At 45.3% G+C, this 12,483-nt stretch overlaps 1 protein-coding gene across 2 annotated transcripts in view; it reads left to right on the top strand.

Moving 5' to 3' along the window:
* PROM2 (prominin 2) overlaps window positions 1–11,051 on the top strand; it is a 96,125-nt gene extending 85,074 nt beyond the window's left edge. Inside the window, exons 21-23 of one of the 2 annotated variants that reach the window (XM_044279252.1) lie at window positions 6,442–6,531; window positions 7,401–7,498; window positions 9,924–11,051. In XM_044279252.1, coding sequence (XP_044135187.1) covers window positions 6,442–6,531; window positions 7,401–7,498; window positions 9,924–10,011 — 276 coding nt within the window. In that variant the 3' untranslated portion in view covers window positions 10,012–11,051. Of the gene's footprint in view, window positions 1–6,441; window positions 6,532–7,400; window positions 7,499–9,866 lie in introns of both variants that reach the window. The other variant, XM_044279253.1, reaches the window with a different exon arrangement.
* The last annotated feature ends 1,432 nt before the right edge of the window (window positions 11,052–12,483 follow it).

Genomic DNA, 12,483 nt, shown 5'->3' with positions numbered 1-12,483 from the left:
GCGTAGCAAAAGAGGGAGCAGTGGGCAAAAGCAGAACACCCGCCGCCAAGAGACTCCGCCTGCTACTGACCGCCGCCATCTGGGACCGAGCACCCCAAAGGCAGCTTCAAGGAGTTCCCTGGCATGGCACTTCTTCAAACAATGTGCTGACGACAAGACCCGAGTGGTTTGCACGCTGTGCCATCAGAGCCTGAAGCGAGGCATTAACGTTCTGAACCTGAGCACAACCTGCATGACCAGGCACCTGCATGCAAAGCATGAACTGCAGTGGAGTAAACACCTTAAAACCAAGGAAGTCACTCAGGCTCCCCCTGCTACCTCTTCTGCTGCTGCCGCCTCGGCCTATTCTGCTGCTGCCGCCTCGGCCTCTTCCTCCGCCTCTGGAGGAACGTTGGCACCTGCCGCCCAGCAAACAGGGGATGTACCACCAACACCACCACCACCACCTCCGTCACCAAGCGTCTCAACCATGTCACACGCCAGCGTTCAGCTCTCCATCTCACAAACATTTGATAGAAAGCGTAAATTCCCACCTAGCCACCCTCGATCCCTGGCCCTGAATGCCAGCATTTCTAAACTACTGGCCTATGAAATGCTGTCATTTAGGCTGGTGGACACAGACAGCTTCAAACAGCTCATGTCGCTTGCTGTCCCACAGTATGTTGTTCCCAGCCGGCACTACTTCTCCAAGAGAGCCGTGCCTTCCCTGCACAACCAAGTATCCGATAAAATCAAGTGTGCACTGCGCAACGCCATCTGTAGCAAGGTCCACCTAACCACAGATACGTGGACCAGTAAGCACGGCCAGGGACGCTATATCTCCCTAACTGCACACTGGGTAAATGTAGTGGCAGCTGGGCCCCAGGCGGAGAGCTGTTTGGCGCACGTCCTGCCGCCGCCAAGGATCGCAGGGCAACATTCTTTGCCTCCTGTTGCCACCTCCTCCTTCTCGGCTTCCTCCTCCTCTTCTTCCACCTGCTCATCCAGTCAGCCACACACCTTCACCACCAACTTCAGCACAGCCCGGGGTAAACGTCAGCAGGCCATTCTGAAACTCATATGTTTGGGGGACAGGCCCCACACCGCACAGGAGTTGTGGCGGGGTATTGAACAACAGACCGACGAGTGGTTGCTGCCGGTGAGCCTCAAGCCCGGCCTGGTGGTGTGTGATAATGGGCGAAATCTCGTTGCAGCTCTGGGACTAGCCAATTTGACGCACATCCCTTGCTTGGCGCATGTGCTGAATTTGGTGGTGCAGAAGTTCATTCACAACTACCCCGACATGTCAGAGCTGCTGCATAAAGTGCGGGCCGTCTGTTCGCGCTTCCGGCGTTCACATCCTGCCGCTGCTCGCCTGTCTGCGCTACAGCGTAACTTCGGCCTTCCCGCTCACCGCCTCATATGCGACGTGCCCACCAGGTGGAACTCCACCTTGCACATGCTGGACAGACTGTGCGAGCAGCAGCAGGCCATAGTGGAGTTTCAGCTGCAGCACGCACGGGTCAGTCGCACTACAGAACAGCACCACTTCACCACCAATGACTGGGCCTCCATGCGAGACCTGTGTGCCCTGTTGCGCTGTTTCGAGTACTCCACCAACATGGCCAGTGGCGATGACACCGTTATCAGCGTTACAATACCACTTCTATGTCTCCTTGAGAAAACACTTAGGGCGATGATGGAACAGGAGGTGGCCCAGGAGGAGGAGGAGGAGGATGAGGAAGAGGGGTCATTTTTAGCACTTTCAGGCCAGTCTCTTCGAAGTGACTCAGAGGGAGGTTTTTTGCAACAGCAGAGGCCAGGTACAAATGTGGCCAGCCAGGGCCCACTACTGGAGGACGAGGAGGACGAGGATGAGGAGGAGGTGGAGGAGGATGAGGATGAAGCATGGTCACAGCGGGGTGGCACCCAACGCAGCTCGGGTCCATCACTGGTGCGTGGCTGGGGGGAAAGGCAGGACGATGACGATACGCCTCCCACAGAGGACAGCTTGTCCTTACCCCTGGGCAGCCTGGCACACATGAGCGACTACATGCTGCAGTGCCTGCGCAACGACAGCAGAGTTGCCCACATTTTAACCTGTGCGGACTACTGGGTTGCCACCCTGCTGGATCCACGCTACAAAGACAATGTGCCCACCTTACTTCCTGCACTGGAGCGTGATAGGAAGATGCGCGAGTACAAGCGCACGTTGGTAGACGCGCTACTGAGAGCATTCCCAAATGTCACAGGGGAACAAGTGGAAGCCCAAGGCCAAGGCAGAGGAGGAGCAAGAGGTCGCCAAGGCAGCTGTGTCACGGCCAGCTCCTCTGAGGGCAGGGTTAGCATGGCAGAGATGTGGAAAACTTTTGTCAACACGCCACAGCTAACTGCACCACCACCTGATACGCAACGTGTTAGCAGGAGGCAACATTTCACTAACATGGTGGAACAGTACGTGTGCACACCCCTCCACGTACTGACTGATGGTTCGGCCCCATTCAACTTCTGGGTCTCTAAATTGTCCACGTGGCCAGAGCTAGCCTTTTATGCCTTGGAGGTGCTGGCCTGCCCGGCAGCCAGCGTTTTGTCTGAACGTGTATTCAGCACGGCAGGGGGCGTCATTACAGACAAACGCAGCCGCCTGTCTACAGCCAATGTGGACAAGCTGACGTTCATAAAAATGAACCAGGCATGGATCCCACAGGACCTGTCCGTCCCTTGTCCAGATTAGACATTAACTACCTCCCCATAACCATATATTATTGGACTCCAGGGCACTTCCTCATTCAATCCTATTTTTATTTTCATTTTACCATTATATTGCGAGGCTACCCAAAGTTGAATGAACCTCTCCTCTGCCTGTGTGCTAGGCCTAAATATATGCCAATGGACTGTTGCAGTGGTGGGTGACGTGAAGCCTCATTCTCTGCTATGACATGCAGACTAATTCTCTGCTGACATGAAGACAGATTCTCTGTTACGGGACCTCCCTCCTCTGCCTGGGTGCTGGGCCTAAATATATGCCAATGGACTGTTGCAGTGGTGGGTGACGTGAAGCCTGATTCTCTGCTATGACATGCAGACTAATTCTCTGCTGTCATGAAGCCAGATTGTCTGTTACGGGACCTTTCTCCTCTACCTGGGTTCTGGGCCTAAATTTATGAAAATTGACTCTTACAGTGGTGGGTGACGTGAAGCCTGATTCTCTGCTATGATATGAAGACTGATTCTCTGCTGACATGAAGCCAGATTGTCTGTTACGGGACCTTTCTCCTCTGCCTGGGTTCTGGGCCTAAATTTATGAAAATTGACTCTTACAGTGGTGGGTGACGTGAAGCCTGATTCTCTGCTATGATATGAAGACTGATTCTCTGCTGACATGAAGCCAGATTGTCTGTTACGGGACCTTTCTCCTCTGCCTGGGTTCTGGGCCTAAATTTATGAAAATTGACTCTTACAGTGGTGGGTGACGTGAAGCCTGATTCTCTGCTATGATATGAAGACTGATTCTCTGCTGACATGAAGCCAGATTGTCTGTTACGGGACCTTTCTCCTCTGCCTGGGTTCTGGGCCTAAATTTATGAAAATTGACTCTTACAGTGGTGGGTGACGTGAAGCCTGATTCTCTGCTATGATATGAAGACTGATTCTCTGCTGACATGAAGCCAGATTGTCTGTTACGGGACCTTTCTCCTCTGCCTGGGTTCTGGGCCTAAATTTATGAAAATTGACTCTTACAGTGGTGGGTGACGTGAAGCCTGATTCTCTGCTATGATATGAAGACTGATTCTCTGCTGACATGAAGCCAGATTGTCTGTTACGGGACCTTTCTCCTCTGCCTGGGTTCTGGGCCTAAATTTATGAAAATTGACTCTTACAGTGGTGGGTGACGTGAAGCCTGATTCTCTGCTATGATATGAAGACTGATTCTCTGCTGACATGAAGCCAGATTGTCTGTTACGGGACCTTTCTCCTCTGCCTGGGTTCTGGGCCTAAATTTATGAAAATTGACTCTTACAGTGGTGGGTGACGTGAAGCCTGATTCTCTGCTATGATATGAAGACTGATTCTCTGCTGACATGAAGCCAGATTGTCTGTTACGGGACCTTTCTCCTCTGCCTGGGTTCTGGGCCTAAATTTATGAAAATTGACTCTTACAGTGGTGGGTGACGTGAAGCCTGATTCTCTGCTATGATATGAAGACTGATTCTCTGCTGACATGAAGCCAGATTCTCTGTTACGGGACCTCTCTCCTCTGCCTGGGTGCTGGGCCTAAATTTATGACAATGGACTGTTGCAGTGGTGGCTGACGTGAAGCCTGATTCTCTGCTATGACATGCAGACTGATTCTCTGCTGACATGAAGCCAGATTCTCTGTTACGGGACCTCTCTCCTCTGCCTGTGTGTGTGCTGGGCCTAAATATATGCCAATGGACTGTTGCAGTGGTGGCTGACGTGAAGCCTCATTCTCTGCTATGACATGCAGACTAATTCTCTGCTGACATGAAGACAGATTCTCTGTTACGGGACCTCTCTCCTCTGCCTGGGTGCCGGGGCCTAAATATCTGAGAATGGACTGTTCCAGTGGTGGGTGACGGGAAGCCAGATTCTCTGCTATGGAACCTCTCTCCAATTGATTTTGGTTAATTTTTATTTATTTAATTTTTATTTTAATTCATTTCCCTATCCACATTTGTTTGCAGGGGATTTACCTACATGTTGCTGCCTTTTGCAGCCCTCTAGCTCTTTCCTGGGCTGTTTTACAGCCTTTTTAGTGCCGAAAAGTTCGGGTCCCCATTGACTTCAATGGGGTTCGGGTTCGGGACGAAGTTCGGATCGGGTTCGGATCCCGAACCCGAACATTTCCGGGATGTTCGGCCGAACTTCTCGAACCCGAACATCCAGGTGTTCGCTCAACTCTAATCAACAGCAGTCTACGGAGGGCATGGGCACCTGCATCAGTAGGGAATGCACCGGGGCACCTTCAAGTCATCAGCATATATCATCACACTTTGTTTTTTCAACATCAGATACACAGAAAACAGAAAGAAAGGTTTAATATGTGTAAAGTAGGTGACAAACGCTAGGTACCCTTACAAGGGATGGTTATTAGACTGATTATTGGGAACAAACATTTGTGCAAACGCTCTTTCCGAATAATTGACCTGTGTGAGAATGCCACTGATCACCCAATGAAGGATCAAACGCTTGTTCATCAGGTGAAAGCACAGTAGCGATCACTCATCCCCATACAGAGGAGTTGATTGCTGCAGGCACAAATTCAGCTCTCACCACCTGTGACAAGCAGGCATTTATTGGGAATGAATCTTCTTTCATGATAATTGCTTGCTTGGTCAGGCTGTGTGAAGGGGCCTATAGTCACCATATAGAGTTAATATATTGTTATGTCGTGTGCATCTGTTCACAATGTAGAGATGTAACATACAAAAGAGGCAGGCACCACCAAAAAAAGAATGAGATAAACAATTAAAAAAACATGATTTTGGGATACTTTGTCATGAGATGTCTATGCTGTAGGTGTCTATGTGTGGCCACCCAGTGGATGTGATGTGAATTACATTATGTCAAGGGTTTTGCTAGCATGTAGCTATATTCAATTGCTTATAGAGAAATTGGAGCCTTTACCAAATTCAAGTTAAGGGTGAACACATCTGTATATAATGAAAAGCAGTAAATTGCACGGCACATTCTGGAGATATGAATGCATCCTGTCTGAGATGGACATTAGAAAAGCTCTCCTAGATTTTCTCTGGTCACAGTTATATCTTCATCTATACCCTGGCCACTTCTCATCGGGTGGGGACAAGTGGAGGACCATCCCATCTGATAATCTATATGTCCTTATTGATGGAATGATCACTGCAATGATGAAAACAGAAGAGATTAGCAAGACTTCTCCTAGCGAGTGGAGAGCAGCTATAAATCTGGAAGATCCAACACATCCACACAATACACATATATTTCAATGGGAACCATGTCATTCTGTATTTCTTCTGTGGTGGCACTGTAGGAGAATTGAACACTTTTCACAGCCAATAAATGGAGGTCCGAGCAGCAGGACAACCCTGTATCCTTGTAACAAAAATAAATGTAATGCTGATGTTGTCATTTCTTTAGTGTTACATGTGAGGTCCTCTGTGAGCAACCAAGGATATCCAATGATTGTTGACTTGTTTGGGGTCGACACAAAAATCATTGTGTCAAAATTGTCTTTGGTGGGCCTTTGGTGACAAAAGCAACAAATCAGAGCTCATATTGTATGACCTAAAAAACTACCACTGATGATTTTCCCCAGACACTTTGAGAATAGGACAGACGATACTACTGTATGTGGCTTAAGGGTAACACCATGAATGACATTTAGCTCATGGAAGTGACTTGAGTGAAGTTCATTCCATTGTGTATCAGCTAAACTGACCGTGTGCATTGTTATTCCAGATCACAAATAATGTCGCCTCCTGCCGTGCGGTGTCCACAACACTTGACAATTCTCGCACTGTGGTGTGCAATCATGTGACGGACCCCTGGGTGAGTGGAATAGCGAGAAACCGCTCAAGATGCTTCCAGTGCACACATCATAGAGATATAACAGGGAAATAATGTCAATTGTTAGTACAGCCATTAGCACTGCAGAGCAGGTTAGGCTAGACTTATCAATAGTTCATACCGGTCACACATATACCTGTACATGCTACTGAAGTAAACAGAGATATGGGAGATAAAGTATTGAACGGCAGAACTGAGGGCCTATGTAATAGGTGACTGGAAAAAAAGCATAAGGCATGCACAAGGGTCCATAAAACAAAGTCCTAGTGCACGGTGAGCCATACATGGCCCTAATAATTCTTTAGGAGGCCTTTTCTGGACTTGATGCCAGTAATCTCATTGAGGACTGCAGTCAGTCTCTCAGCCTGGGATGGCTAATAACAGGGAGCAATAGATGGATTTAGGGTTCGCATTGGCAAATTTGCTGCAAACATTTCTGCAAGTGAATATCTGTCTCATGCACCTGCAGCATGTACTGTACATGCATTTATCAAACAAATTGATTTGATAAATGAGTCTGAACTTCAATTTCAGCTAGTAAGATCATATTTAAAGGGGTTGTCTGCTTTTTTTATATTGAGGACCTATCCTATGGACAGGTGATCATTATCATATCAGTATGGTATCAACGACCAGCACCCCCGCCGAGTGCTGCCTTCTCTTCACTGTTTACCTGCTGTCCATTCAAATTGCAGCGGGAATAGTGGCCACCCTAATGAGCAATCAGCTGACAGCTACAGAAGGTGTATGACCACCTTTGGAGTAAAGGATCTTTACATAGAAGAAGATTAGAAATGGTGAAGTATTTATGTCCAAATAGTAATGATAACTGATGTGTTTTCCCTTTGTAGAATGGCTTTTGGTTTTGTCTTGGTTGGAGCGCCATTCTCCTGATTCCTAATATATTGTTGAGTATTAAAGCTGCACAGTATATTGCACCCAAGTCTCGGTGAGTATACCCCTTGCTCGATACATCAATTTACTACAATAAAACTGACCAACAATCAAACATGTACAGGGCGAATAGTGCGCATGTACCACGGGTGTCTTTAAACTGTGTTTTGGGTTCTCCTTTAAAAAGGTTGTCCCAATACAACAACTTATCCCCAATTCAGAAGTCAGGGAACAAGGATCTGAATGGCTGAGTTCCAGCTGTCAGGGCCAACACCGATGACTAGAACGGAGGCTGGTGTTCCCACGTTTGACTGGAACGGCACACATGCATGTGCGCTGCCAGTCCATTTAGCTGTATGGAGTTGCTGTAGATAGCCAAGCGCTTGCACTTGGTTAGCTAGAGCAGTCCCATACAGCTGAATGGAGCAGCAGTACTCATTCATGTCTGCCGCCCCATTCAGACGAGGGAACATAGGTCCCCATTCTAGAGATTGGCGAGGTCAATCCCTCACAGATCAGACACTTATCCTCTATCCTGTGGATAGGGCATAAGTGTCCACAATGGGATGGACAACCCCTTTATGAGTAATGCATAAGTACATAGTATATAGTTCCTTTTTCAAAAATAAAATGAAAAGGTTCAGCTTAACAAGCAAAGGGTGAAATCAGTGATGGATACCCATAACAAAGATTGACATAAATGCTGTGGATATAAAATATGCAGTGTAGGTCAATGTACAGTGTTTTTTTTTAGCAGCATGTAGATAACATTTCTTAAAACGTACCTGAGTTTTCCAATAAAGAAAATTTGTATAATGGTTGTGCTTCATTATAGAATCATGACTGTGAAGGGGCAGGTCAGGTCTTTTTTGGGCTGCCCTAATGTTTTTCTCAGCCATATTACTCCCTGTTTCAGCTGCACAGCTAGATGCATTTCTTTCATAAGCAGAAGCATCTCCCTTCTGTGGAATCTGTCAGTACAGTATGCAGTGACCTCACTTCCCACTGTGTTTGTTTTCCTCTAGGGAGCTCAGTAAGCTGATAAGGGGTTGGTGGGTGGGGGAGATCAGACTTTCAGACACACAGGAGTTTCTCTGCTCTTCAGCAGCAGTATAGAAGCAGTTCTTCTATCATGCTTAAGAGCTCAGCTATCTCTGACATGCCCCCACTTACCGTGAACGGTGTTCTATTTCGCTGTTACTAGAGATGGATCTAATCTAACAACAGGCAGCGCACTGCAAGTTCGGTGCAAATGAGAACTCTAGTGGCCATGACTTTACAACTTTTTTTCAGGTGGATACAGGCAGATTTTTTAAACTAAGTGATTTAGAAATGTGCTAATTATACCATTCTCTATTAAATTAAATACAGTGGTCCCTCAAAATACAATATCAATTGGTTCCAGGAGGACCATTGTTTGTTGAAACCATTGTAAGCTGAGTAATCGGTTCCAAAGCCCCAAAATGTCATCCAAGATAAGAGAAAATGAAGATTTAAGAAAAATAGATAACTAAGACTAATAAAACAAGTCCTTACCTATAACAGTCAGGAATAGCTGATAACATTAACTAGCAACTAATCCATCTATTTTACCAGAGAAGTGGCCTTGATTGGTTGGATCTGAGTCTGAGGTATTGCATATTGAGTCTAGTTTCACCTTACGATGGGTCAGAAAAGACCATTGTATGTTGAAAATATTGTATCCTGAGGCCATTGTATCTTGACGGATCACTGTATATTTTTGTGATAGTACAATGACTCTAAAGTCTCATCCACTTTGAAGGTATTGTAAACCACTGCAGATTTGCCACTTGCAAATCTACAGTAGCAAATCTACAATATCCAATCCCTGTGAACACACCCTTAAAGGATTTTGTACTGTAAAAAAAAGGAGGAGATAATTATATATTGGGCTAGTACCACACACATAACAAGCATGTTGCCGACTACCTTTTGGGTGACACTTTTCAAATTTCTTTGGTTTTGGCTGTAAATGTTTTTTGTTGGCTTGATTCGAGGAACCTATAATTACAACATTTAGTATCTCTTTTACTATCTGGTTATCTAATCTCCTAAGAATAAATCCATGTTCTGTATGGTCTTTAAAGGAGTTGTTCGGCCTAGGAGCTAACAAGCTCTATGATGCTAAGATGTACAGAGATTTTAAAAAAAAATTACCTGTTTGCAGTTCCACCATTACTTTACCACAGCGCTGTTTCTGGTTGCTTCCGGGCCCCACAAGACCAGAAAATGGCTTGGTCCTGTGTCAGTCACAGGCCTCAGTGGTCACAACTGCTGGAACAATACCTCCTAGGCCTCGACAACCTATTTAAACTTTTGTATTACTTCTACTCATATATTCCCAATGTCCCATACTAACCGTGTCCTCATCTGTCTTCTGTTTCTTTGGGTTTGTTATTCAGAATATCTATGACCTAGACCGCCATCTTTGCCTCCTAATTTCTCTGCTCTACCTGCAGAGCTGTAACCCCTGAAGAGGAGAACCTATTTCCACTGACTCCTCTTGCAGAGCTTGCTGATTCTGACCTCCGGAGGGATAGTTCTTAAATGAGTCTGGAAGCTAAAGACTCCATGGTAATCCTGTGGTGGAGTCTGAGTCATCGAAGTTGGATCATAGATCTAAAAAATTTGTTTACAAGAGATAAACTGTGCAATAAAGGGGCAGTATGGAGCAGAAAAGTATGATATCAGGTACAAATGCCATTTAAGTGTAATTGACTATTCACCATTCATTGCAAGTCTTCAGTGGTGAAAAACAGAACACATGCCAGTATGAATGGCTTAGAAACATCAGGACTGGATTCTCGAAAATTCCTTGGCCATGTGACAAATCGCATACAGACATCAATAGTTATGTGGACCAGAATTGTGATTAATGGTGTTGTTTACTTTGGACTATTCATTGTACGGGTCCTACAAGAAGAAGCGTGTAACAGTTCTACTGCTTAGACCCCTAACATTCAGCTGTAACATCTGGGGGAATCCAGTAGCAAGTGTTTAAGTCCCCTGCAGCGCCCCTGCAGGAAGAATGAATTATTTGACTGTTGATATTGAAATCAGTGTGTTATCTATGTAATGCATAGACATGTTGGGTCCTCCAGAGGGAGTGTTTTTCTATGTACCCTTATAAATGAGGGTCGTAAACAGGAAATTACCCTCTAACTAAGGATATTAAAATTTTTCTGAACCAGCCAATCTAGGTTGACCACTGTTGACAGGAATCTACAATGGTAATCAGATAAGTCATCGTGGTTTTACAAGTAAGTACTACAAAGACCAAACCAGTCCATGACTTCATATTCCAAGATAAGCATTACCATTTCGGATGAAAGTGTAATGGCGCCTGGAATGGTGTAACTGGATTCACTTAGTTCCTGTTTTGATGCCAAAGAACATGCCTAAATATAAGATCTATGTTACAAGATGCACGTTGTGTACAATCCCTAATCATTATCCTATGGCACCCTCAAAGCAGGTATAAGGGAAAGTGAATAGGGACTTGTTTCTACACCAAACACCAAAGTGACTACAGAATTAATGTGCCAATAGGTTATACAGTTGCGAGAAAAAGTATGTGAACCCTTTGGAATGATATGGATTTCTGCACAAATTGGTCATAAAATGTGATCTGATCTTCATCTAAGTCACAACAATAGACAATCACAGTCTGCTTAAACTAATAACACAAAGAATTAAATGTTACCATGCTTTTATTGAACACACCATGTAAACATTTACAGTGCAGGTGGAAAAAGTATGTGAATCCTGATTAAACCTCCTTTGGCAGCAATCAGACGTGCACAACGGTCAGGAGTAATTCTTGACCATTCTTCTTTACAGAACTATTTCAGTTCAGCAATATTCTTGGGATGTCTGGTGTGAATCGCTTTCTTGAGGTCATGCCACAGCATCTCAATCAGGTTGAGGTCAGGACTCTGACTGGTCCACTCCAGAAGGTGTATTTTATTCTGTTTAAGCCATTCTGTTGTTGATTTACTTCAATGCTTTGGGTCGTTGTCCTGTTGCAACATCCATCTTCTGTTGAGCTTCAGCTGGTTGACAGATGGCCTTGTTCTCCTGCAAAATCTCTTGATAAACTTGGGAATTCATTTTTCCTTTGATGATAGCAATCCGTCCAGGCCCTGACGCAGCAAAGCAGCCCCAAACCATGATCCCCCACAACCATACTTCACAGTTGGGATGAGGTTTTGATGTTGGTGTGCTGTGCCTCTATTTCTCCACACATAGTGTTGTGTGTTTCTTCCAAACAACTCAACTTTGGTTTCATCTGGCCACAGAATATTTTGCCAGTACTGCTGTGGAACATCCAGGTGCTCTTATGCAAACTGTAAACGTGCAGCAATGGTTTTTTTGGACAGCAGTGGCTTCCTCTGTGGTATCCTCCCATGAAATCCATTCTTGTTTAGCGTTTTACGTATCGTAGATTCGATAACAGGGATGTTAGCATATGCCAGAGACCCTTGTAAGTCTTTAGCTGACACTCTAGGATTCTTCTCCACCTCATTAAGCTGTGCGCTTGCAGTGATCTTTACAGGACTGCCACTCCTAGGGAGAGTAGCAGCAGTGCTGAACTTTCTCCATTTATAGACAATTTGTCTTACCGTGGACTTATGAACAGCAAGGCTTTTGGAGATAATTTTTTTAACCATTTCCAGCTTTATGCAAGTCAACAATTCTTAATCATAGGTCTTCTGAGAGCTCTTTTGTGCGAGGCATCATTCACATCAGGCAATGCTTCTTGTGAAAAGCAAACCCATAACTGGTGTGTGTTTTTTTTATAGGGCAGTTGTAACCAACACCTCCAATCTCATATCATTGATTGGACTCCAGTTGGCTGAGACCTCACTCCAATTAGCTCTTGGAGATGTCATTAGTCTAGGGGTTCACATACTTTTTCCACCTGCACTGTGAACGTTTACATGGTGTGTTCAATAAAAACATGGTAACATTAATTCTTTGTGTGTTATTAGTTTAAGCAGACTGTGATTGTCTATTGTT

The sequence above is a fragment of the Bufo gargarizans genome, chromosome 2 (genome assembly GCF_014858855.1).
Source record: "Bufo gargarizans isolate SCDJY-AF-19 chromosome 2, ASM1485885v1, whole genome shotgun sequence".
NCBI classification, from domain to species: domain Eukaryota; kingdom Metazoa; phylum Chordata; class Amphibia; order Anura; family Bufonidae; genus Bufo; species Bufo gargarizans.
This window is presented reverse-complemented; position numbering and strand designations above follow the sequence as displayed.